Here is a 27420-nt window from a genome sequence, read left to right on the forward strand (position 1 = left end):
GAACCCCGACCAGAGGACTTCTCCCCGGCCTCCACTTGAGGGCAATGTTGACAGAACTCGGTGAACTCTCGCCCCAATCAAGCTAGGAGACGCGGCCGTATTTAGAACCATGATCCCTTCCCTAGAGGAAAGGCACAGACGGCTTGAATTATCCAGAATAACTGGGAAGAGCTCTGTTGCAGAAACAGTTCAATAGATTTTTTTGACTTTTTTTTCCCTCTCTGTATTAAAATGAAAGCTGTTTCATGCTGTGATCTTGTGATAGTTTTTTTTTTTTGGTTAAAATTTAAAGATTGGTTTAAAAAATGCTAGTTACAGTGATAGAGAATTAAGTTTTATCTGCCTCTGAAAGCATCTGAATGAGTCTGAAGTGATCAGGTCCTTCGTTAACTTAATTATGGTCTCAGTAACTCTCTTCGCAGTCCCCAGCTCAGTCGGCTGAGTGGTGCGTAATCACATCAGCATGTTCTGTGGTGGAAAAAAAAGTTTATAAGAACGTGTTCATCGTTAGCCGTCATGCTGTGCGGACCAGATAGAGTTTAATTAAACCCTCAGACGTTGCTCTCTGATGTTGGCTGATTACAGGTTTCTCATTGTTAGGTGTCACGTTCCCAAACGCATGTTAGCGGAACGGCAACTGTGAGCGCAATCGTCAGGCAAGGCGTTGGAAGTAATTGCCGAATTGGAGGATTGAGTTTAACACTGTAATTCATTTAGGAGAAAAAAAACACAAGAAGCCAGGAATGGGGAAAAAAAGGTTTTGGCTACGGAGTAGGACGTGACGCAACTTTCAGAGACTCATTTTTGAATTGGACGCATTCTGTGGTGTTCCTTCTTTGACGTGCATGCATGTTGTAATAGAGTCTGATTTTGCAGTGGTGGAATACTCAAGAAGTAATACTCAAATCTAATGCCTTTATCTAGTTGTAATGCCATTTTATTCTACATGATAATTTAGCATTCTTTGAGCTTTACCATTTCTTATTTTCCATGTGAAAATTATTGCAGACATAAATCATTTCATGTCCATTACTTTCTGAATGACTGTTGATAAATTGCAAGATGTTTCAAATGAACCCCTGAATTACATGTTCTATTTTGTGTTTGCAGTTCATAAAGATATTGGTGGGGTGGATGATTTGACAGCTGCCAGTCAGTCAGAGTATGGAGGTAAGTGCTGTTGTCTGGAATGCAAATTTAGCACATCTGTGACATCAGCACACTCATTATTTTCAGCAGTATCGAGCAGTTCTCATGGCATAAGTGGCACAGATTTTTTGATCCTTCATCCCCATGTGAGATTCGTAGAACACAGTGCACAATAAAATGGTTCACAATAATTACCAGAGTAAAATGCTTTTCTTACAAATTACTTTGTACACTATAACTCTGGGCAGCAGTGTGGCATAGGAGTAAGGAGCAGGGCTCATGACTGAAAGGTTGCTGGTTCAATTCCATGCTGGGGCACTGCTGCTGTAGCCTTGGGCAAGGTACTTCACCCAGAATTGCCTCAGTAAAATATCCCGCTGTATAAATGGGTAACATGTAGAAATTGTAACCTGTGCAAGTCGCTCTGGATAAGAGTGTCTGCTACATGGCAGTAATGTAATGTAACTCTTTTACTGAAATTCTTTGCGCTGCACATCCAGCAGATCTGTGCAGTAAAGTATTTTCTCCCCCACCGTGGGCTTGATTTATTCCCTCAGTATCTGGCTAAGATAAATATTCCTCCCTAAAGCATTACAGTATTGATGCTGTCACTTCATTATACTCTACTATACATAATTCACTATGGATCTGCTTTAATATATGAAGTCCCTTTCTGATTGTTGACCTCCGCTTTAATGCAGCAACATGCATAAATTATGTATGGCATGAGTTTGCATTAATTGGGGCTCGACCCGACGGTTTTGTGTGTTTAATTGATGGAGGGAGCAGGGAAAGAGCGTTAAACAGAGGCGTGAGCGTGCGGAGGGAAATTAATATCAATCAAGCCCGCACTTTCGGGGATTTCCGCAAATTCAGGCAGCAGTTATTATTTCATGACAAAAACGCAGTTTAAAAAAAAAAAAACTTGTAAAAACTTGTACCATCACTGCTGTTCAGTAGGACACTAGAGGACCAATTCAAGCCAACAGCAACATGTTTTTTGTGTTTTAAGGGTCAATTATTTTAAGATATTGTTTTGTCATAATGTACCAAACACAAATTTCTAGCTTAAATTAAATATGCTTTGTAGGAGCATCCATTCAGCGTTGGTTTTGAAAGTAATAGCAGCTGCAGGGAGGAATGTGGTTGTGGTGTGTCAGTACAAGTTAAAACTGTGACACTGGCGTTAGCCTCCCCTGTTAAATTATTTTAATTTAATCTCATTCAGGAATTGTACAGCCCACGGTTTAGAATCCAGAAGCAACACATTTTACCAAAGTGGACGGAAAACATAATTACTCTTTCAGAGAGAGGTGCTGTCAAAGATGGTACTCAGTAATTAGTCCGGGAAATGGTTGTGTTGTACGTCTCCAGTGTTGTGGAGTTTCGGCCCGCCTTTGTCAGGAGGAGGTGGTAGTTTGTGAGGGCGAAGATTCACTGGCTGTTCTCTCTGCCTCGTCTCGTCTGCGTACCCTCCCTCCTGCTCCGCCTCAGCTGCTGTTTCTGAGTACGGACACAGAGTGCTGTTAGGCCTCTAATCAAACCATCCCAAATTTGTCTGAGTAGTGGCTGGTTTCTAATGACTTTTGACATTGTGTGGAAAGAGCTGCTTTCTGTGGTGATGAACTTTCAGCTGGGTCCACGTTTGTGTCCTTACTCAGCACAGAGTTCTCCAGGTGTCTTCACAACAGCCGGCTGTGATTGACAGGCGGCAAATTCATGCTGCAGGTTTTTTTTTTGTTTTTACAGGACTGCACTCTTGTATAATGCCAAAGTAATACCACACAATCATACCAAGCACAGGAATTGTTAGAGCTTATCAGTTGGGATACAGTTAATGTAATTGGTTTCTATCTGTAGACAAGTAACCAAATAACACTGACTATTTAAGACACTCACCTGCCTTGTACCTTGATGTGTGACACCAGTGGCCAGAGTGTGTTTTTGGCACCCTTTTGCAAAAGCACCCCCCCACCCCCTACCATTTAAACTGCTTATATAGAGGAAGGAGGGGCGGAAGGGGGCAATCCTGTCAGTTCATGGGATTATAAGAAATGATGAGCGGAGTGGTTTATCTTGCCCCTGTTTCCTCCGAGTCCGATTAATCCCCCGAGCTCCCGTGCACACCTGGCCAGAAGGCCCGGCCGGTCCCTCCTGTAATCTCCTCGTTCGCCTCTCACGACAAGGACAGCGCAAGGAAGTGTCCCCCCGTGCTGTAGACACGCGGGATGGGGTGAAATAATAGCAAATCGTACCTCCTGCTCGGTGGCGCGGTGCTTAAAGCAAGATTCCTCCCCCACCCATCAGAAAATATTTTTCATCCTGATTAGTTTATAATCTGCCAATCTTAATCCACTGCTTACGGACATCTGCATCCATACTGGAGATTATATTAAGATCTAGAATATTGAGGAGCAGTAGAATAATATTACATTGTACAGTATGTGGGTATATGGTTTATATTCATGCACTTCTTCCAAATGATGTTTAAGAATTATGATGTTGTGGCCCCTGATAAGAAAATATAGTTTCAATTTCTTCATCTCTTACAGTAATGCCATTTGAATGGTATATATTCAAAAGGAACTACAGTACCAGTCTTACTGTATACTGTAATCTAGCAGCTGTTTTGAAGTAGTACTGGTAAATTTATTTGAAGGATTTGTCTCAGATGAATGATTTGAAACTCTTCAGTCTGTGTATGCTTGAAGAAGAGGGCTTCCTCTGGCGTGGAAGTGTGTGGCCTTTGGCCTGGTGTGAGTGGTGTGTCTGTTCAGTCAGTGTGTGGCCTGTGCCTCTATAGCTGACCGCCGTTCGCTGTTCCCGTCAGGGCTCTCCAGCGACAGTGATCTGATCTCCCTGCGGGTGGACACCGACTCCCTGGCCGACCTGGACGATGGAATGGCCTCAGGCGGCAGCTCTCCAAACAAGCAGGCCGGGGGTCGCAGCCCCTCCCCGCACGTGCCGCGGGAGGATGGCCCCTCAGCCCCGGACCTAGAGGCCGGCCGGGCCAGCAGGGCGGCGCTGTTCGCCGGGAGCCTGAAGCCCCGCGCGGGGAAGAAGGATTACCTGGAGAGGGCGGGCGAGCAGATCAAGCTCGCTGTGCAGAAGGAGGGGGAGCAGGACTACCAGGCGGCCTTCTCCTACTACAGGAGCGGAGTGGACCTGCTCTTACAGGGAGTCCAAGGTACAGAAAACACTGCTGGCCTTTCCTACTGAGAGGCACACCTTCCATTATTTCACTATTTAGTTTGCAGTCAGTGTTAATTCGATACATTTTATTATATGGAAGACTCTTATTGGGCAGAGCAGTCTCTCAAAGGTGGGACGCGTCTGTTTTCTGACTGATTCTCACTGCCATGTTTTGATGCCCGTTGATTCCCTGTGCGCTCAAATTCAGCTCCCAGCCAATAGCTCTGTGTTTCTAATCTATGGATTTGCAAGAAAAATCATCGCCATGCTAAATAAATTGCTCATGTAACTATGATACAGTCTCGCTAAAGATTGGCAGCGTTTGCAGCCATCCCTCCAGAAAGCACCGCGCCCTCCTTCGCTTCTCTCCCTTCCCGTGGAACTTTGCAGGCTTGCTGGAGCCCTTCCCATATCTCTCCCTCCCTCCGAGATGGCAAGGCGATCCCTCTCGCCTCCTTCCTGCCTGGCTCCGATCTGGGATGGACCTGCTGGTCTGGGGAAAGGAGAACCACAGGGCACAGCACACGAGATTCCCACACACATTGCTCCTATAAGACTCCCACTCACGCTGCGCTAGAGATGGGTTTGATAGACACAGGCCTAAGATTCCTATACACGCTGCGCTAGTGATGGGTTTTATAGTCACAGACCTAAGATTCCTATACCCAATCCCCTAGAGATGGGTTTCATAGTCACAGACCTAAGATTCCTATACCCAATCCCCTAGAGATGGGTTTCATAGTCACAGACCTAAGATTCCTATACTCAATCCCCTAGAGATGGGTTTCATGGTCACAGACCTAAGATTTCTATACGCACTGCTTGAGAGATGAGTTTCATAGTCATACTCACAGATGGTCCTGCAAACTCCACTCTTTAGATGTATTTACACTCATGGGCTGCTAGTGTGAATGCAGTGTATTGTACTGGCTCAAGTTACACCAGGTTTTAGAAGGAGTAACTGGCTTGTCAGGTAAAAATAGTAGTATAAATATGTATATGTATATGTATATGAAAGCCAAAGGCCATATTTGAGTGTGTAAGAGCCCAAAGAACTGGCCTTGCTTCTGTTGAGCGTAGCGTAGCTGAGAACGGGTGACGCAGTGCATCATCTGCCTTCGCCACATCCCTGACCATGGGTGGCCTGAGCGAAACTTTGGCCCGCATCCAATCTAACCGCATTGCGGTATGCCCTTAACCAGGATTAGTTCAAAATTATGCGCGTGCCACTTTTTTAATCTTTGAAAACATTACGATTTCGGCGGGCACCAAAACGCCCAAAACCTAAAACACGTCAACGGCACAGATAGGGATTTTTATTGTTGTTCAAAGTTAAGGACAAAACACATTTTGGTAAGACTGAATCCCCCCCACACCCCTCCTCCCCAGCCCTCAGCCGGAGAACTTCTGTCCCCTTGGCAGGGAGAGGGGTGCCTCTGGGCAAAGTCAGCCGGGCAGTGTGTTGGACGGTGGAGTGAGCGAGGAATTAATGGCTGCCCTCCCTGAGGCACTGCTGTTAAACCCTAGTTTGCATTGTTAATTATCTCCCTCCACAAACAAACAAAGGATTTGGGAGCAGTGCGTTGATTTCTGATTTGCTTTTAGAGTTGCGGCTTGTGAGTTTGTGGAGTTTCAGACTTTTGGACTTTTTTCCCTGATTTTTTGTTTTTTTTTGGAGTGCAACTCCCCTCTGAAAGCCTTTAACTTTGTGTGTCATCTTTGTAACTTACACAACATGTCGCATCAGGCTTTAAGAGGTAGTGACCATGCTCAGTTAAAATTGAAGGAAAGTTTGTTGTTTCTTAGTATAAAATAGATGATACACAACTCAGAAAATTGCAGACATTCTGTGGGGTGCCCTAATAAAGATGACCTACTGTCTGAGAGTGGAGAATTAGTTCACATATTTTTATATTCTGCACTAGTAATTAATGAGACAGAGAGGTAAAAAAAAAAATGAACAAGGGAAATTTAGTGGCATGAGTACAATTATATGTTTCATAGCAAAGAAAGCGAAATCCTTTTAAACACTGATGCAAATGACTGAATGGCAAATGCTTAAGGAAGCTGGGCTGCCGTTGTACCCTCTGAATGAGTGGCCACGGCTGAAATAATGCATCAAAATGCACACTTTGTAAATAACCACTTACATGTTACGTGAAGCATTATCCAACAAATAATCATTCTCCGGAGGGGGGGGGGGGGGGGGGGGGGAAGTGTTATAATTACAGTCCTCGAAGCATAGTTTTCATATAAAATGCATTAGTTTGGCTTGACACATTAATTACCTGTTTCTGCAGATGTTTTTCCTGCATTGTTGTGCTACGGGTTTAGGGAATAATTACAGGAAAGTGAGATGAAAATAAAATAAGTGGGAGGTTTCTTGCGGCCGTACCTTCATCCGTGCGGATCGGTAAGCGCCGCAGCTGTAGATTAGCAAATGGAGGCGTGGGGAGAGGGCCGTGCCATCAAGGTTGGCATTAAGACCCACTTTCCTCGCTTTTCATCTATTTTTATTTTTTTTTTATTTTTACCCCCCCTCACATTTAGCAGACCAGAGAAGTGCCTTGTTTATCACAACCTCACATCTCACATAGTCGTTTCGGGGGGCAAATTACGAGAGCCTGGCTTTCCATTCGGGCGTCACAAAGTGCCATCGTTGGGCAGATAAAGAAATAAGGCACTATACATTTCAAAGGAGAAAGGCTTTTTTTCCCTCCCCCGTTTGTTTGTTTGTTTGCTTGTTTTGATGCTTTTGTTTCCGGCGAATAATGGGAGGCCATTGAAAGAACGGCGTGGCGGGGGGATTTTGTTGCCTCAAATTACCGTTATTTATTTATTTTTTAAAAGGATCTTAATTACAGCTCAGGCGAGCGGCTCTTTGTTTTGCCAGCCTCTCGCGGATGGCGAACACTTCACTGTCTCTGTAATGCTCTTCACAAAAGGGAACAGATTGTGCCTTTTAGCCTTTTTAGCCCTCGAGCTGGAAGAGAGAACCCTCCTATTATCTGCTTTTTTTTTTCCCCCCCTCTGAATTTTGAGGTGTTTGATAAACGGCGGAAGGGGGGGGGGGGGCGGCGGGAGGGTCCGGCGGAGCGAGGCGGCTCTCGGACGCGGTGTCGCCGGGCGGACGGCGGCGGCGCTGTCGGAGGTGGCCGCGCGGGCTCTCGGGCGAGGGCGACCGCGGAGAGGCCTCGCTCGCTCTCTCGCGCGCTCAGAGAACGTGTCGCCCTCTCAGCGGCTCACCCCTGCACCTGCTGACACGCCAGGCGTCTCCTGATGGCAGCGACATTTAGGCTGTTTACTCCGCGCGAACACGCCAGCGTCATGCCGCCCACCCCGCCACGGCTGGCCGGACAGAATCGCCCTCTGTAGCTGTCATGGCCTCCTGCAGAAGGTGGTCATGTGACACTCCTGTCTGAAGTAGAGGTCAGGTCAGCCTGCTCTGAGTAGGACAGGCTGCTGCTGGTAGAAGAGACGGAAATAACATCGGTATGCGCTGATACCCGTGGTCAGTGATTATTTCATCTGAACTGTGAGGTAATTATTTTATTATATAGTTGTTTTAATTATCACTAATTACCATTAGTTTCTCGTGGACGTTTGAACAAATTTAGCTGCAGGTTAGAAGAGATTCATAGCATCTACTCTAAATATGGTTCCAGTTTATCATGAGTAAAATGCCACTCTGGGCTCTGCCATTAGGGAACCACAGTGTAAGCTTGTACTGAATGCACTGTGAATGCCTTGGATTCAGGTATTTACAAAGATGTTTTTTGTCACTATAGGCAGCTTTTTGAAGTGAACAGAACTTGCGCTTGATTCTGAAATCTTGGAATTTGCAACCTGACTTTCCAGCAGTATCTTAAAGTCTGCACCTTTCCAAACCTCATTGGAGGTGGAGTGGCAGGCGAAGGCAGAATTATGCCTTTTCATCTCTCATCTGAATGATTTCTTTATATGCGTGCCAGATTCAATTAATTGCGATATTCTTCTCCGGCTTTGCGAGCCCAACCTGGCTCCGAGCACCTTGGACTTGGGGAAGTGTGGCCCCGGGTTTCATTTTGCGCAGAAGTCAGAACGGAATTCTAGAGATGCCGGGCCAAGCTGCTTCAAACAGTGTCTGTTGCATGCAGAACTAAAGAAACGGCGGGTCCAGAAACAAGGCTCTCTCCAATGGTCCTCCTTGGCCGGCTGTCTTGGTGTAATATCAGACGGATACTTTTATCTCTGCATCACAAGAGGGGCTCCTAATCATGATATCTGTTTCCATTTGCTGAGCCATTAATGTTGCCCGAAGCCTTATCAAACGGCCACGCTCATTTTGCAAACAAATGCGGCGGAATTAAGATTTCACAGTCGGGGCCTTATCGGGCCGGTTCTGCATCGCCTCAAATCTTCACAGCCTCCCCCTTTTCGCCGGCTTTTTTTTGGCGGGTTGTCTCCCAGCGAGCCGCGGAAAACCCGCCAATCCGGCCTGAATTCGCTGGAGCCGTCTGCCGGGGTGCCATGTTTGCCAACCTCCCAGCGCACAGACATCCCAGGCAATCACCAATCTGTGATCTGCTTACAGTACAATGGCCGCCACAATGAATCTGAGCGTTGGCGGTTTAGGGGGGGAATTTTCGACTGCCGCGGTCTTAATTTCAGACCTCCTCTAAAAGATGCAGATTATTACCCTTCCCCCTGCCTCCCTTTTTGCTCCACCGTGACTTGTCACCATTCCGGTGCACGCACACGAGAGAGGGGGGAAAGCCGGGGATTTGAACCTTGAGATGCAGAAGACGGGACAATGTTGCTGTGGCCCAGCTCGACCTTGCTTCCTGCCCAGCGACGATGTAAAGGTGCTTTAGCAAAATGCTAATCTTAGCACTGTCCCCCCTGCTCACAACCAGCTTATTCAGCTCTCTTCATAATTCGTTTCAAACAAAGGTGTATTGCTGAAGTCGAAAAGGCACACACTAGCGGTCAGTCTCACGCAACTGATCGTTCCACTTTTAACGTGGCAAAACTCTACCAAGTCAGGTGGCAGAGTATATTCTAAGCCAATGCCAATGCCAGACATTGATACTTCATGGTTGTGCCTCGATGGGGGGTGGGGTGGGGGGGTGGATTAAGGGGCCCAAAACGCCGAGCGCCAATTGTGTAAGTAAGAGGATCATTATCTTATCATTGTTCCATCCCTCTGCTTCCCTCCAAGTTCCTGGACCGGCTTCACCAGGCGCCGCATGGGGGGAACTTTGTGCCGAATCTAGGCCACCGCTGAGCGCAGACCCGCTTATGAATGCGGTCCCCCCCACCCCGGCCGGCTCCGCTCTCCTACGACGTCGTCCAGCCCTCGCTTTATGTGTTTATTTCTGCGGACACAAAAGGCCTTGCCTAATTCCTCTCCCCGCGCGCCCCCTCGCCAAGCAGACGGGCCCGCGACTCGGACACTGCTGCAGCCTTCAGCCTTCTCCCGTCCCGCCTGCGCCATTTCTCCCAATCGAGAAGCGTTTTCACATTACTGTCCCATTATAAGACCCTGGCTCCCTTTGAAACGCGTCTCATTCATGGTCTTTCTGTTTTTATTAGTTGGAAAGTTGGAATCGTGGTATGGTTTTCATCATAAAATGTACAGTTTTACCAAATGTGATTGAGCTGTGTGGCCTCTTTCTGCTGATTCCTGGTGGTAAGGGAGGAGGCGGGGCCAGTGCTGTGATTGACGTGCTCTGTCTGGGACGTTCGCAGGTGAGCCAAGCCCCACCAGGAGAGAGGCGGTGAAGAAGAAGACTGCAGAGTACCTGATGCGCGCCGAGCAGATATCCAGTCAGTACCTGAGGGACATGCTGGATACGGGACCTTTGCAAACTGTGGTCAGTCTCACCTACGTCTCACACTCTGCCGAACTTTATACCCTTTTAAACCCCTTTATACCCCCATTGAAGGAAATAAGGATATGACTTTTGACAACGGAGTAGTGTTGTATGTACAGACTTAAAGAGAAGGTTCACAGTTTTGTTTTTTTTACTTACTTACACTTTGACACTACAATTTACTGTACGTTTGAGTTACAGTTTTGCCAAGCAACTTTTGTCATTTGAGGCATTTTAAGATTTCCTTGTTAGCATTTTTGTCAGGTTTTCCTGTTGGTGACAAAACGGGTTTAATCATTTGCCAACTTTTTGAACAAGATTTAATGTTTGAACAAGGGACACTAAGAACAGATTGGTAGACCTTTGCCAGTGTGTTGAATCATAATAATCACTGCCAAGTCTGGGTTGCCAGGTATATTGTTAAAATTAAACTGTGCACAGAGCAGTTAACTGAAGTTTTTGCTAGGCCCACAGTAAATGCCAGTTAAGTCAGGGAAGCATGCCTCATAAAGAATCATGTGATGAAACTAGCTTCGCGTCTCAGCGGTAAAGCACTGTTCGCCAGTCATTAACACTCACATTAAGACTGCGCATTGTGTAGCCCTCAGTGTTTAAAACACACTCTCCCCCCGGCTCTTGTGCTGTGCTTATGGGTTTATCAGCTAGTAATCATTTTAAGCGTAGGTGGGTTCTTTGCCCACTTAGAACTCCCTGCAGTACATTAGATATCTGTTATAAAGCCAAGCTGCTGTGTTTCTTAAAAGAACCACCACAGGGGAAGATTTATTTTGAGAGAGTGTGCTGCATGGCTGTAGTCTGAAGTTTGTGCAGACAAAAACATTTAATGGCAGAATAAAAGAACCAAAACCGTCAATGCAAAGGGGGGAAAAATAAAAAGGACCTGACCTTACATCTCTGTTTGTGATATAAGGGCGAGTCGCTTCCCGGTCGCTTTTATTTCTTTATTTATTTATTTGCTTCCTTCGTTGGCCTTTTGCTGCATCGGGCGCGCGTCCTTCAAGGGGCCCGTGATTGATGTCTAATCTTTGATATCCACCGCCAGGCCCCGGGGCCGCAGGGTTCAAGGCCCTCCTGGAGTCAGCGAAGCCCCGCCGAGGAGCTGAAGGTCTTCAGGGTCCTCGGGGTGATCGACAAGGTAATTCTTGGGCGCCTCTTGGAGGGTTCAGCGGGCGGATCGGCCGCCGCGGCGCGGTGCGGTGCCGGGGTGCTTTGAAGTGGCGGATCTTTAGGATGTGAAACAAAAAAAAAAGGCAGAGCCGATTGAAAGGCTCGGAGCGATCCAGGGAGGGAAAGGGGGGGGGCCTGGCCAGGGCGCCCCCCTCGCTAAAACAGAAGAAAGGAGTCTTTAATCTGGGCACGTCTTGTAAGGTCATGCAAAGTTTGTGGGATGAAAAAAGGCCAAGCCAAAGGTCGTGATGATTTATTCAGCAATTTGTCCCTATGAGTCTTCAAAAGGGCAAATAAATTACCGCTTCTCATATAATAATACACCAAGCCAGTATCTTAGCACAGAGACTATAATGATTATAATGAAAAAAAAAAAATCTATTCCTGTTTATGTTCTTACTCAACCAAAATTCACATCCGGATTATTTGTTAAAATTGCTTTGAATATGTTTACACTTGAATGTCTGATAATATCATCCGTCTTAATTTGTATCAGTGCTGTTTTGTTTTTATGCTTTTCAGTTTATCTGGAGGGAAAATTCAGGGTTAATAGGTTGTGGTTAAAAAAAAAACATATATGTTGGAGAGATGAAAGCATCAAAATGTAGAGCACTGTGGGAGTTATTCATCATCATCCAGGGCTAGCTGTCGCAGCGAATGCATTGGAGCAGTGTACTAGTGCAACACACTTGTGTTACATGGTTAGTAATATTGCTCACTTTGATCACGTGAAAATGTCTCAGTACAACTTACCTTTTATTCATAGGCATTAACTGATTTTTTTTTGTTGGATAGTTAGTTACATTATTCATCAGACAAGCTAGGGTATTTAGGAAGAGACCTTGATAAAAGAGAGAATTTTGTGATATTTTAACATATTTATGCTCTTCATATTCATCATTGTGGAGGAACATTGCTTTTTATTGGTTAAGAGCGAACATTATTGAAATGACATTATTTTTCATCTGAGGACTGTATTTGTGGGCTGAAAATTGTATGTTACTATGGTATCTCAGAAAGCTTGGCACCACTGACCTATGGAAAAAAACAGGCATTGTTCACTTCACAGCTATTAAATTCTTGATTGGTTATTGCTTTTATTAATATTTCAGCCCTCTCAGAGTAAGGACGTTTTGCATCATTTATTGTGTCTGATATTTGTAAAGCATGTATATATAGATGTTTTAATATGTCATTTATAAATGGTTTCTTTGTGGAAATTTGAATAGCTTTATCTACAAATATGAACATAGTGCCTAATTTAAACATGACAGATAGCCTTTGATAACGGTAGGAGAGTGGCACACTAAAGATTTTTTTTTTTATCATTTTTACATTTTTTGCGAAAAGGTTTTAAGTTCAGGGCTTCGTTCTGTTGCTTTCATTACATACTTATAAAAGCACCTGTGTCCTGCATTTGGATGGCCCTAGTTTTTTTCCTTTTTTTCTTAAACTATCTCTTCTTTGGTACTGTCTGTTGATCTTCTCATGGGACACAGGCACTGTTCCCTCACCGTGAGACACTTTCCTGTCATAACCGTTCTAACCAAATATTATTACAGCAGAGGTGGACTGTGAAAACATTTTCCCCACCAGATGAGCTCATTTGTATTTCAGACAAACACATCGCCGTTACCCCCCCCTCCCCCCCTCCCCCGTATATCTCGTTAGAAAACCGCCAGGATAAAAACAGTGCTCTGAAACGCCGGGCTGCTTTGCTGTCTGTGGGGGGAGATGGCCCTGGGCGATTTTTTTTTTTTTTTCGCGGAAAGATACGCTGAACGTCTCGACGGACCCCCGCTCTGTCCGGGGCCTCCGCGGACCTCCCCTCCGCTCCCCGGCCCTGACGGCGGCGGTCTCCAGGTGACCCGGGGTGGCGGGCCTCCTTCCGGGGGCTGCCCGGTGGCTGCCCCCGGGCCTGCCGTTCGCCTTCTGCTGGCGGTCTGCGGGGCTCCTCCGGTCTGTTCACCCGTGGCTTTGATGCATATGTGCTGAAGGTGGGCCACCGCCACTTTGGCTAGTGGCAGATGGCCGACCTTCAGGCATCCACTGGCCGAAATGGTGTTCATTTCCGAACTTTGTTTTTTTTTTTTTTTTCTGCCTGAATGTTTCAGTGGAAACTCAGCAGTGCAGAAGAAGGTCTTTTGCTGAGAAAGTGGGAGGGAGGTAGAGGGAGAGTGAGAGGAAGAGTGTGAGTATGAGAAAGAAAGAAGGAGAGATATAAAGAGAGATTGAGACAAGGAAAGGGAGAGAGGAAGAGAGTGAGAAAGAGGGATAGGAAAAGAGGAAGAAAAGAGAGAAATAAAGAGGGAGAGAGAGACAAAGAGAGCAAGAGAGAGAAAGGGGGAGAGAGAGGAAGATGGAGAGTAAGAAACAGGGAGTGGGAGAGAAAGTGAGAGAAAGAAAGAGAGAGAGAGCGAGAGAGAGAGCGAGAGAGAGAGCGAGAGAGAGAGTGAGAGAGAGAGAGAGAGAGAGAGAGAGAGCTGGTGACAGTGGAGGAAATGAACCAGTGCCTCGCTGTTTCCGTTCAGACTGCTGGGCGTGAGTTCAGAGGCCCAGGAACAGGCTAATGCTCCAGGACCTGTGGGGGAAGCTGGAGACAGGCTGGACTGCTGCTCTCTGATAAGAGCAAGCCTGCAATGTACAGACACAGAGCAGGGCAGGGTCTCACTGCCTCTCACACGGCTGCCCGTTCGGAGGGGCTTAATGGGACACACCCAGACATTAAGTAAACGCTTAATAATTTTCAAATTTCCCTGATATTGACAAGGCTCTTATCTTAATATATGCTGGCTGGAATAATCAAAACAATGGTTGATAGACTACCATGTCACTTAGAATTGCATGCCTAATATTTTTTTCTTTCCCTGCTTCATAGATTTCCTTAATGATCCCTAGCTATTCAAGTTCAAGCCCCTAGCAGCCATTCAAGTTCCCATTTTAACACTAGGATAAAAGGCATCTAAGAAGAGATCTGACATTAAGTAATTTCTTGATAAATGGGAAAGAAGCTTTGGTGTATCTTTATCCACATTATGCAGGTATCAAGTGACCAAATGTTCAAAATAATACTTTTAACGCTGAAAAATGGTTGGAAGAAGATATAAATTATCGCTAAAGTGATCCTGTAGCCTGCAATGATTCATAAAACTTAAATAAAAAGCACAAATTTGTTTAAGAACATTTTGCAGTACTGCCCACACTGTTACTTATCATTTTTCTACCATCAGTAAGAGAGGGGAATTTGTTCAGCCAGATACACAGTGGTGGTCTACCTTTGTTTATTGTACAATTTTGTTCTAGTTGACTAATAATGAGCTACATATTTATCTTACAGATAAATGAATCATCCATTTATCTTGAAATGGATCCCTGAGCAGAGCACTGATTTTATCAAAAGGCTACTTGCATGTGGGACAGACGTTTTCATTTGTATACCTAAACTGAAACATTGAAACAGCCGCTTAGACTTTCTGCAGTGTATTCAATTTGCCCAGACAAATTAACAGGAAGGCACCTTGTATGAGTGGCTTAAATAACAATGAGAGTTTCCCATTAGATATTCATTGACAGTCATGTAGTAATGTAACATTGGATAAATATTGTAGTTTTGTAGTTTTGTAGAAAATAATGCTGACAAATGACAATTTAACATGATGAATATATACACAATGTATGGAACACACTTTTGGTCTGACCATGGATCTCATTCTAATATTCTAATAATATAAATGTTTACCATGACCCTTACGTCTATACCATGTGACATTGAACCATAGTCATTGTCTCTAGTCTTGACGGATTCATTAAGACATGAAAATCTGTGGAAAATTAATGCTTTTGCTATGTCTTGCTGTATGTAAATTGTGACTGTTATGAGGTACATATATAAATATCCTAGGTAAGACAGAACAATATTATTATTATTTTGTGAATATCATCATGGAAGGAAAGAAATGTGCTGGATAATGACAGGTGTGTGGTCTCTGCCCCTTTGCCCTTGACAGGCAGCGAGGCAGGCCAGTCAAAAGCCAGACGCGGTTCCTCGAGGCGCGCCACCTCCTCACTGCTTTTCTGAGGGGCCTTTTTCTGAAGGCACTGTTCCTGTCGTGCTTCAGACGATTAAGGGACATCCTCCAAGATGCTGGCGGTGTGCAGGCCAGCTGCCGTGGCCCGGGCCGAGCCCAGCGCGCCGCCATCAAATGGCCTGGCGCGCCACGCGGGCGCTTTTCTCCTTAAACTTCCTCCTTGCCGATCCGTGGCAGATAACGAAACGAGAATGTCAGACAGATGGAGGGCCCTCGCTGGCCTGATGTTTGCGTTTTAATTATATTAGCGCCAGCCTCGCTTGGCTCCGCGATGAATGTTCATCCAGGGCCCGATTTATAATCATTTAGCCAGCACCTGTTTGGGAAAAACCAGGGTCAGGGACCAGGCAGGGGGAAAAAAAAAAAGAAACAAAGTCACATATGTTCTGCACTACACTGTCTCCTCTGGAAGTGCTGCGTGGAGGGAATGTGAGACTCGGGGAGATAGTACTTTTAGTCGGAATGAGAGCAGCTCCGCTCTTATTCGTGAGATTGATTGTGTTTGGGGAGCCTTGGCTGTCTTAGGGCTAAGTGTCTGTTCTGCTTTGTAAAAAGTTTTGATCGGAAAACGATCCACATACCACATAGTTAACACTGTTGCTTTCTTATTGTGGACAGAGGCGGCCTTGTTCTGTTCTTCATATATTATGTAATTATGTGGTGCCTCATGGAGTGAGATAGAGACAAGATATTCACTGTAATATCTGTTATCAAGAGTGGATCAAGTTGCAACAAGATATTAAAGATATTGAAGGCAATCAGATGGATATCATTTTCCATATGTTATTGGAGGGTGGGTGGGAGCCACTGTAGTAACTAGTTACTATAAATGCTGCGAGCCTACTGCCCTCCTGATCCAGGTACTTTTCACAACTTTAAATTTAATTAAATTCTAGAACAGTTTAGTCTCTTTGTGGTTCTTATGTCAGCAGTCATGACTCTGATAGTTTTAGAACACAAAACCTGCCACTAAATGTTTCAGCTCCTGTGTACCTTTCTTAAAAAATGAATTTTTAAGGATGCATATTTATGATGGTTAAGAAGTTGGTTTCCTAAAATGGTTTCGTGTGTGACAGAAGGCAGAGCATGCGCTGGCTTTCTGAGTGTGGAGTGTAAAGCCCCGGCGGTTTAAAGAGTCGCGTAAATGCCGCCTAAATGTTCCTTGGCTCTGTGTCTCAGTGTGGCGGTGCACTTCCTCGCTGGCCGTGGAAAGGTCAGGCTTCACACATGTCTGTTTGAAGAGAGGTTCCTCGGCAGGGCCCTGGGGCGGCGGGCGGGGGCGCGGGAGGGGGGGTGGTGGAGGCGGACAAGGACCGCGGGGAAGGGAGTGTTCCTGTCCCCCACCTGGCGACACTGATGGCCTGAGAAGGCCAAGGCGCTCTGATTCACCCTTGCCCCCCCCCCCCCCCCCCCCCCTCCCCAACCCCGACCCCCCCCCTGCTGCCTCCAGCATGGGGTTCAGAGGGTGAGGAGCAGGCATGTTGGGCTTGTGGGCCGGGTGGCAGGCCCAGTGGAACAGTGGAATAGGCCAGGCTGTCATGGCACCACTCTTCCGACGTCTGAGATGGCCTGATAATGAAACGTTGCTCGGAGTCTTTCTACATTTTTTTTTTGTTTGACGCCACCTGACACTTACAGGGATTTGGTTGAGATCTGTTTATGTTGTAAGGGGGACTCAGCTTGGTTCACGGGTGTGTGAGCTCGTCAGACTGGAACACTCAGATTTCAATTATGCACAGATTCAAACCCAGCCGGACTGTGTAGTCACCACCGAGTGGTTCAGTGGTGTTCAGGTCAGCTCAGTGCTGCTGAAAGCTGTGGCATAATTTGTTTTTTTCCTCTAAAACTCTCACATGTACTTTTGTACACAAGTTTCCTGTAATCCCTTTGTGAAAGTTCTTATAATGGATCTGCATGGATCTGGGAGAAACTGCAGTATTGGCAACGCTACATCTTTCAAGTCCTTCATGAAAGGCAAAGTGTACGTTTTGTTTTTTCTAGCTAGGTACCAACATCTGTTACAGTACTCAGTACTTGTTTGATGTAGTACGTTATAACAGTTTATTAGTTTACATTTATGTTAAACACTTTTCAATGTAATGTAATATATCTTAGAGGTGACTTTTAAGCTTGTGAAAAATTTGGTGTGGCTGGGATGTTAGCCATTCAAGCTTCTGTCTTTTTCTTCTCAGGTTTTGCTGGTTTTAGATAAAAGAACACAGGAGACATTCATCCTAAAAGTAAGTTATAAATTCCATTATGCTAATAATGACGATGATGAATGTTGTTATTAGTCATTATGCTGTTAATAATGACATTTATGTTGACTGTATGTACTGAAAATATGAAAAAGTCCATCATAGATAAACTATCCCTTCCCTTTAATGTTTTCCTTTCTTTCTTTTCCCCTCGCTGGAGTCGTAGTGTAAACACTGAGGGGGGAAAAAAAGAAATGGTGACCTTTAATGGCCTTGAATCTTCCTCTCCTTAAACTTTGTGATTTATTTATTTTTTTTTTCCCCCAGCAAGGTCTTTGTGGCAGAAAGGTCGCGGGGAAATAACAGCGAGTTGCCATCCTGATGACTTAGTTTGAGAAATTCTCTAATAAAAACATTGACCCATGTAATTGATTTTAATGGCAGCTCTGTGCCATCTTCCGCGCGCTGGATGCCGGCCAGATGCCATCAGCGCGCCCCCCGGGGGACTGCGGGGGGGCCGAGGGGGGTGGGGGTGGGGGTTGGGGGGGCGCGGAGCCGCAGATGAGCGCCTCTCTCTGAAGTGGAGAGTAACAAGAATAGATTAGTTTGGTTGATAAACACAGAGCGCAGCGTGCTCCAAAGGCAGCCGAGGGTACAGCTGACCTTTTTGTTCTCTGTCAGGGGCTGAGGAAAAGCAGCGAGTGCGGCAGGAACAAAAAGACCATCATCCCCCACTGCGTGCCCAACATGGTGCGTCTGCACAGGTACATCGTCTCCGAGGATTCCATTTTCCTCGTGCTGCAGCACGCGGAAGGTACGCGAGCCGCCTTTTTTTGTTGTTATTGTTTAAAAAAAAATTTTTGTTGTTAACTCCCTGTTTTTTTTTTTTTTTTTTTTCTTGCTTGGTTTCTTCTTCCCTTGGGAGGGGGGGTTCAGTAACAGCTCTATTACTGTGGACATTTGGCGTAGGGACGTGGAGCAGAGAGAGTGTTGTGGGGGGCGGTGGAGGGAGGAGGAGCGGGGGGGTTTATTTACTCTGCTCTCTCCTGATACTTTCGGAGTCTTGGCAGCTCTTAGCCGAAGGCGAGTGAGGCCCGAGCAGAGCCGTGGTCTTGTTTTAAGTGTTTCACACTGTTTGTTTCCTTTGCCGGCAGCTCTGCCTCGTGAGGCTCGTGGCGGGGTTTAGCGCAGGGCACTTAAGCGCGCACCGAGTGGGCGAGAGGAGAAGCCTGCGTGAGCTCCTCTGAGGAAAGAGTTCCTCCGCTAATCGCACGAGCAGCAGGCGCGAGGATGGAGCCGGTAGCTGTGCGAATTCTATTAGCATAGGGCCTGCGTAGACATATCGAGGGGCCCAAAAAGTTTTTGATTTCCTCCTTAGTTCCACCTGATATTCACACGATGTTGGAGCTTCTTGTGGTTCTCTTTGTTGCTGTTGCTTGAATCATTTGTCTTTGTCTAAAAACATCGCAAAAGTGATTTAAGTGATTCGGAGGAGTGACTGTTCCACCAAACCAATTCACAAGGGCAGCAATTTAAAAATAGGCCATCCTGCAATCAGAAACTATTCTGTAATGTTTGGAACTTTTAGCTGTAACTGTTGTTTTGGTAAGACAACAAATAAAGAAAAAAACATTATTCTTTAAAGGCTGTTTTTAGATGTTATGTCACAATTTCTATTCATACCTAGGCCTTAAGTATATTTTTACATAATTTAAAAGAAAGGAAAGTGAAATAAATTTATAGTTGGCCTCATACCATTGGTCCTGCTAAACTTACTGGAAATCATTATCGGATGAAATATGAAATGATATTATATGTCTCATAATTGTAATGATGTCAGTGAACTTGCGTGCTTAATGTGTTGTGCTTGAGCATATGTTTGTATGAAGTGGCACATAAAAAGATGCCTGATGATTATCTCACAAGTGAACGCTTTGGTGTCACATCGGAAATTAGCGCCCGGGCAAACTTTACAGCTCAACACCTTCCCAGCGTTTTATCTGACAAATAAATGCTTTCGTGTCACTTAGGAAATCAGTATCTGTCACCCCCTCCATACCCCCTGGACTCCTGCCCTACTGCCCCCCCCCCCCCCCCCCCCCCGTCCTATACCTCATTACATGTGAGGGGTTTAAGTTTTTGATGCGCAAAATTAGAACAATACCCCGCACGCCGAGCAACTGCTTAATTGTTTTTATTTCTTGCATGGATGGTGACCCAGTGGGACCGGCGCTGTTTTTTTGCGCCGTTATCTGAGCGAAGGGGGTTCTGTGCACTGGGGATGTGGTGGATGGGTTCTGGGATCCTTGTGTTCTGCCCCGGGACAAACCCCCCCCCCACTGCCCTTGTCCCCTGGCCAGATGTTTGTGGGGGGGGGGGGTAGAGCCTCGTGTCACAGGTCATTATTCCCAGCGGCGGTTGACAGGGTGGGTCGTTAGCAGCCCCCTCGCGCGCACATGAGGCCCCCTTCATTTTCTGCTCGGCGAGCGGGCGCGTATTTCAGCCGGCTAATTGGACGGCAGGTATCCGCCTGATAAGATTTCTTGCAAGAACGCCTGCATCAACACTGCCTAATGAGACGTCCGGAAGAAGCCATCAAATCCCCCCTCTCCCTCTCTCTCCCTCTCTCTCCCTCTCTGTCCCTCTCTCTCTCTCTCTCTCACTCTCTCTCTGCCAGAGCCGCGAGGCCGGCCGCCGCCGCTCAACCGAGCCGCGGCGCAGAGTAGCGGTTAGAGCGTTGGGCTCCAGACCAAAGGTTCATAAATTCGAGCTGCCAGTGACATATTGCGGCCGTTCCCCCGTAGCATTTTTCCCTGAATTAGCATTTCTGAAACCCCCAGCTAGTAAAATGGGTAATTCAAAATTAATGGAGATTATTATTTGTAATCTTAAGCGTTTATGCCTCTGTTGATAAGGGTAAGCAAATTAATAACAATCTGTTCTTCTGTCATTGTTTGTTCTGCAAAAATGTATAGATGCGTAGATATGTATGGGCAACGGGAAACTCACCTAGACAGTAGGCATCAGAGCGAACTCTGGATTCCAACTCCGTGGAAGTTATTAAGCAAACTAAGCTTCGGATCGACCTGGGTGACTTTCGGAATGAAGCGTTTTCTAAATGGCTCTGCCACCGTGCCGTCATTATCGCGGCAGTGCCGGGCCAATTCATTTTCAAAGCGCACCAGATGTGCTCTCGCAATTATTCAGGCAAGAAGTGCGCTTCAGATGTTAGCTCGGGCTCCTGGTCTTGCTGGAAACGGAGCCGTCTTCCATTTGATATCCTGGCTGACCTCCCCCTCCAACCCCACCCCCCCCCGCGGCTCGCCTTTTGCGATTTACTTTAGCCCGAGCTCGCGCCGCAAACTGGCAAACTTCGCCACCGCCCGCTGCAGTTTTACTCCCTGTGAATTCCAACAATCCAAAGTCAATGCAGAAGTGGGGAGCCAAGAATGCAGTAATGCTGTACAATGGATATCTTCACAGGCTGTGCCTGTGTCTACCGATGCATATCAGGGTCACAGTGACTTCATGAAAGTAATGTGCTAATGGTTTTTTAGCAGTAGAATGGGGTAGACGGTAAGAAAGCTAACACAGATGTCAAGGTGCAGCACCCAGTCACTGTTTTAATTGTCCTCCAGTCCATAGACGCCATGATCAAGACAGGCTGTGAAGACGTCAGACTGAAGCTGCCATTTCCGAGTTGCTCACATTTACGTTTTTAAAGGGCGCCCATTTTGTTTCAGTGTATTTATTCCAGAATTATTATATCTTACGAAGACAGTTCTTCTTCAATGAGCGAAAGCATGTTGGGGAAAATTGGAATTTATGGAAACAGCTTTTTCCTACAACTGGAGAAGGCAATTGTAGACTAGACTAGAAAAGCCTACCGTTCAAGAATGTTATTCGCTGTGATCCTGGAGATGATGCAGTCTAATGACTGTTTCTCTCCCTCTCTTTGGTGACAGGTGGAAAGCTGTGGTCCCATGTGAGTAAGTTCCTGAACCGCAGCCCGGAGGAGAGCTTCGACATCCCCTTCATCCAGAAGTCGCACACGGCGGCGGTGCACACGGCCGAGCGGGCCGAGCCCCAGGGGGCCAGCTCCAGCAGCATGGAGTCGGGGCCGGAGCAGGAGGGGCTCGCCCCGGGGGGCCTCCCTCTGAAGAGCAGCCTGACCCCCAGCTCCCAGGACGAGGAGGAGGGGCCCGACAGCTCCCACGGGCCCCTGCCAGACTCCGGGGCCACCTCGGAGGAGGAGTGCACCAACAGCTACCTGACGCTCTGCAACGAGTATGAGCAGGAGAAGATGGAGCCCGACTCCCTGGAGGAGGGGCCCCTCCTGAGCGCGGGGCAGGGCCCCTCCTCCGCCACCGAAGACCCACCCTCTCCCAGGTCCCACTCCCTGCTCAGCAACGACAGCCTGTGCTCCCCCATCACCGCCCAGGAGCTCCGCTTCTTCACCGAGGAGGACCCTGGCGAGGTGTTCAGCCCCACCCGCCTGTCGGTCGACTCGCTGGACCAGTCCAAGAAGACGCCCATGGAGTTCTTCCGGATAGACAGCAAGGACAGCGCCAGCGAGGTCCTGTGCCCGGAGCCCGGCGACAAGCCCAAATTCGATCCCTCCAAGTCCTTCTACCCCGCCCCCGAGCCAGAGCCGGCCACCAAGGGACACAAGGTGGACCTCTGGGGCTTGGACAGCGACAGGGCCTCCAACGAGTCGGTCCCCGTCATCTCATTCAAAGAGGCGGTGGTGGAGGACACGGGCAGCTGCGACGAGGGGCGGCCGCCCGACCTGCTGGTGAACCTGCCGGGCGTGGCGGACGCACTGTCGGAGGAGCTGGTCTCCACCGGCCCCTCGTCGGCGGGCGAGGCCAAAGCCTCCCCAAAGTTCGGGAAGCCGGACGTCCTGCAGCTGCACCACGCCGCGGAGGACCCGGCGGCCCTTGCCCTGTCGCCCGAGAACACGGGCCTGCCCTCCGCCTTCGCCGACCCTTTAAACGACGACCTCCTGGACACGTTGGACGCCTCGCTGGGGGACTGCCGTGATCTGACGCTGGGCCTGGAGGCCACCGAGCTGGACGCTCACACTGAGTTCCCTCAGGAACTCCCCGGCGTTCCCGCCTCCTTGACCTTAACCGCGTCGTCCGGAAGCGACGCCCTGTTCGCCAACTCTGAGGAAACCGCGCGGCCAGGCCACAGGCTGTCAGCGGCGGCCGAGTCGGTCCTCCGGCTCATCCCGGATGCTGAAGGGACGGAACTGAAGACCGAGAGTCTTTCTGTGGAGGAGAGCAAGCCGGACAAAGACATCTCGCAGCTCTTCAGGGACCTCGACGAGCGCTTGCTGATGGCGGCCCAGGCCCACATACCTGAGGAATACGTCCAGCGCTGGGCGGTGGAGATTATCGTAGCCCTCGACGCTCTCCACCAGCAAGGCATCGTCTGCCGCGATCTGAACCCCAACAACATCTTACTCAACGACAGAGGTCAGCGTCTATCCTGGCTTCCTTTTTTTTATATTTTATTTTCCCGAGCAAATGCATTTTCTTTTCTATTAGCTCCTGCTTCCAATTATCCGAGTAGATGTTTTATCCCGTAATTAGTATCTTCATTTCCTGTCATTATCAACGCGGCAGATTCACCGGCAGTAATAGCTTCTAGTACTTAATGATGCCATTATTCTTAATGAGACTGTTTTTAGTTACAAAGGAATAATTACAGTTAGTTTCTGCTGGAAAAGCGAAATGGGGTGGGGAGGAGGAGTGGGGGGGGGGTGGGGGTGAAAGTGTTTTGATTTCTCCTGTCGTTTTGTTTTCAGGACACATTCAGCTAACGTATTTCTGCAGTTGGAGCGAGGCGGAGGACCCCTGTGACAGGGAGGCGGTCACCCACATGTACTGCGCCCCAGGTCAGAACAATGAGCCGACGCGAGGCCGTGTGCGCAGGGAGATCCTTCCCTCCATTCACTCGCTCTTTACGCATTCAGTCCGTCTCCTTTTCCTGTGCTCCGTGTCAATTGGCTTTGTCGAGCACGGTACCGTTCCTTTGTCTTTTTTTAAATTTTTTTATTCTAATTCCACACCCTGTTCTGTGTGTTTACTTATCGTGCAATTTATTCGGTGTTAATTAATGACAGCGCCGCGGTGGCTTTTGTGGCTCTTTGTGTTAAATTGAGGGATTTTTTTTTTATTTTTATTAAAAAAGCTGTCTCGTCCTGTGCTTTTAATATTGCCATAGAGTTACCAAACCTCAGTACCACGGCTCAGTAATGGTGCGTTTAATGTAGGCAATGAAGCACAATGGCGGAATGAAGGAAGCGGTGAACGGCATTCCATGGCTTTTAATTGTGTGCCGGAAGTGTTACACCAGAAGTAGGTCGTGGTGCCCCACAATGGCTTCATTCAAAGCCAATCTGCACTATGGGCTCAATATAGCAGGCCTTCTCCATTTGGTTAACTGTACCTTTTACCGTTATCTTTCAGTCTTTTCTTTTAACGGCATTTTCAAACCGTCTGCATCCCTTTATCAGCCTAGTCTCAGCACTCGTTAAGGAGTTTAGTATTTTTTAGGCTTCATGCAAATATATAGTCTCTTTTTGTTATCTTGTTGAGTTTCATTGAACAAGTTTGATGTTCCTACAGAGGAAGGGTTTCAGTGTCTCACTGTAGCTTTGTACTCACTGTAGTAATGGGTGGAAGCTTGAATGACAGGGCGCTGCTGTGTTGCGCTAGCGCAGTAGTCTAATACCCCGATATAATGGATCGCTTTTTGAAAACTGCATTTCACTTGTTAGCTGATGAAAATGAAATCATGACGACTGTTAATTAGTAATTAGCAGTGGTGTTTTTTTTTTTTTTTTTATGATGTGACGTACCTAACCACAGTGTGTTTTCACATCTGTAACAGGCTCCAAATGTGCCCTGTTCCGCTTCCACTTGTGGGTATGTCATTGTCAGGAGTCTCCACTGGGATCCCAGTTTCACTATGGTCAATGCTTAACATTAGAGCAGTGCTGGTAGGAAAAAGAGAGCTGTATCAGTCATTACTATCATTTTTTCAGGTTTGTAGAGTAAATGCAGGAAAATGCACTTACTTGTTTTTATTTTGGTGATTTGAACTTTGCTTGCTTTTCTGATATATGTTATAACATAGACATAGGCTTTGTCTGCTTCCAGTCATTTCCATATGGCTAACGGACGTTGTTTTTCATAGAAATGTTCCACTGAATAAACGACATGGAAGATGCGCGCTTTAGAGGACATTAGTCACCTCAGCTGTGATCTTCAGTACTCAGAGCTGCGTGTCCGTTAGCAGGGAGAGGCGGCCTTGTAGAACAAACGAACACAAAAGCTCGGACGGCGGCAGCTGATGCCACTTCGAACTCTGAAAGCGTGCCAGCGTCTCCATTTGCATTTTGGGCCGTCCCCCCTCAACCCGACCGTTTGCTGCTGTTGAAAATAAACTGTTAGAAAGTGCATCTCTGAGTGTGTGCGTGCGTGTGTGTGTGTGTGTGTGTGTGTGTGTGTGTGTGTGTGTGTGTGTGTGTGAGAGGAGCATGAAGGGCTGCTGCTGGAGCTCAAAATGTGAAGCTGCTTAGCCAGAAAGGGGAACGAACCCCACAGAGCTGTACTTAAAACTTCTGCCCTGTCGTTTTTTTTGTCAGAAACAATTTTTTACTCAACTTTTTTACTTTACATTAAAATGGATATAACGTATTGAAGTCCATACCCTTCAGGAGTAATTTGGCAAATTCTAGGTAGTGCAAAGTTAATGTGGAGCTTTGCTGTTCATACAGTGTAATCCGGGCCCTCAGCCACGTTCTTTGATTTAGATGATGCTCTGAGGGTGCGACAATGCAGAGTAATCGTGTGATCTCACAAAGAACAGACTGGACCGATGGCAGCAATGATGTTTTTGAGACCTCCTCTTCCTCCTATTGGCAACTTTCTTGTGTGACCATTCCTCTGGTGTAGTGGTGTTACAACAAACATGCAGTACCTTGAGTATATGTGTCTACACATATGTGGTGTGTGGTGGTGTAACAGCCAATCAACTTTAAGGTTGTTGCCTTCATCCTGAACTTAAGGCGAATATGGCTGAGCTGGGAATGCCACATTTTCAAATTGCATATATAAATGACATCACATGTGTAATGTAGAAATATTTTAGGATATGGTAATACTCCTGTTTACTGTGCAGGAGGTTTGAAATGAGAAGAGTGAAATTAAAATTTGTTTGTTTTTGGATGTCGGATCCTTTGGCTGTATTGGAGAGGGGCTTGCACATTTTTATGCATAGGAGTTCATACATGTAGGTTTAGACAAAATAGAAGGGTAAGTGACTAAACAAGAACAGTCAGACTTTTATTTCCATCGGCCTCAGCTTCAGTTCTGTGCCAGAATTGGTGTGCCTCTGTATTAGCTCTTGCCCCACTCTGGTTCTGTTCGTTTCTGCCTTGCTCTGGCATTCCAACCACAGGAAAGGCTTTCTGCTCTCCTGCACAATCGGGCAGTCTGTTGGACAGCAGCGCAGCTATCGGGGGCTTGATGCGATCTGGAGTGGCTCGCAGGTCGCTGCCTTAGTGAGACACACACTCCGGGCTCGCACCTGCGGCTCTCCCGCCCTCACGCCCACACACAAAGACAGCCAGAACGGAGGTAGAACAGACCACTTACCAGTACAGAGATCACGTACTCTGCGTTCCTTTCTGGTTGGACGAGGGAGCTCCTGCAACCAACCAGGTCATTGGAAGTTAGGGAGTGGTTGCTGTGGTTCAGAAGTGGTTCAGAAGTGGATCAGAGCATTAAATGTAAAAAAGTGGACAATAATTTACACAAAATTGGGGCCACATGCAGAGATACTGTAGAGAAAGTGGATGCAAATTTGAAAAGTCCCACTTTTTTTTTACTTTATGGATCTGTTTCTTTTTTGCACGAAAAATTCTACTTCTTAAAAATATATGACCTTTGCATGTTCACACCATCAGTGGAGAAGAGTAAACTCAGAATTCCAAAGCCAAAAATTTTCCTTTTAATTCCTGCACTTCAACCTGTTATACGGATAATATGGCTAATTTTCTGGGCCTCACAGATAAACCTGGCAAACCGATTTCTGCGTGTGGCCGCTAACTCAAGAGGGCAATTACTGACTCATTTCTTTGTGCCACAACCAGTGAAAAATTAGGTGGAGCTTTCAGAAAGCCAACGCAATGGAGAAAGTGCAGAGCCATCTTCTCAATTGCAATGATTTGACTTGGATTTTCGAGAACTCATTTGTGGAGCTTTTCCATTTGGACGCTAAAGTCGGAGAGAATCTTAAAAGTACAGCAGTGTCCACTTTTCTCTGCCTAATTTGACTGAAATAGTCCGTGTGGACGCAAGGAGAAGGGAACGTTACCAATCATCTAAAGAAGCACTTTGGGGATTGGATGCGGTTATGAAGTGTGCAGAGAACATACGGAGAGAAGTCTTCTGCAGGTCAGAGGGGATTGCTTCGACAGGCTGCTGCCCCATCGCATGTCACTTTTAATAGACTGAAAGCACGATTTCTGCAAGTCCAATCCGAAGACTTAAGCCTTAAAAGCACACTAGCTGTGCATTCCCTTCTAATGAGAGAAAAAAAAAAATCAAAACATATGTCAGTCGTATAATGACATTAAGGGAACCACAGGGGTCTCCTCTGACCAAATTGAAATAGTTTGCTTTTACGTACTGGACATATATGAATCAGCTTTGAGATGCTGTCCGCTTGGTGCGA

At 46.7% G+C, this 27420-nt stretch overlaps 1 protein-coding gene across 1 annotated transcript in view; it reads left to right on the forward strand.

The window, feature by feature from the left end:
- Nucleotides 1-27420, forward strand: part of rps6kc1 (ribosomal protein S6 kinase polypeptide 1) — a 65141-nt gene that overhangs the window by 19804 nt on the left and 17917 nt on the right. The window contains exons 6-13 of the mRNA XM_036549824.1: nucleotides 1111-1170; nucleotides 3980-4336; nucleotides 10072-10196; nucleotides 11260-11352; nucleotides 17665-17712; nucleotides 18352-18484; nucleotides 21636-23150; nucleotides 23483-23572. Coding sequence (XP_036405717.1) covers nucleotides 1111-1170; nucleotides 3980-4336; nucleotides 10072-10196; nucleotides 11260-11352; nucleotides 17665-17712; nucleotides 18352-18484; nucleotides 21636-23150; nucleotides 23483-23572 — 2421 coding nt within the window. The remainder of the gene's footprint in view (nucleotides 1-1110; nucleotides 1171-3979; nucleotides 4337-10071; nucleotides 10197-11259; nucleotides 11353-17664; nucleotides 17713-18351; nucleotides 18485-21635; nucleotides 23151-23482; nucleotides 23573-27420) is intronic.

This window comes from Megalops cyprinoides, chromosome 17, assembly GCF_013368585.1.
Source record: "Megalops cyprinoides isolate fMegCyp1 chromosome 17, fMegCyp1.pri, whole genome shotgun sequence".
Classification (NCBI taxonomy): domain Eukaryota; kingdom Metazoa; phylum Chordata; class Actinopteri; order Elopiformes; family Megalopidae; genus Megalops; species Megalops cyprinoides.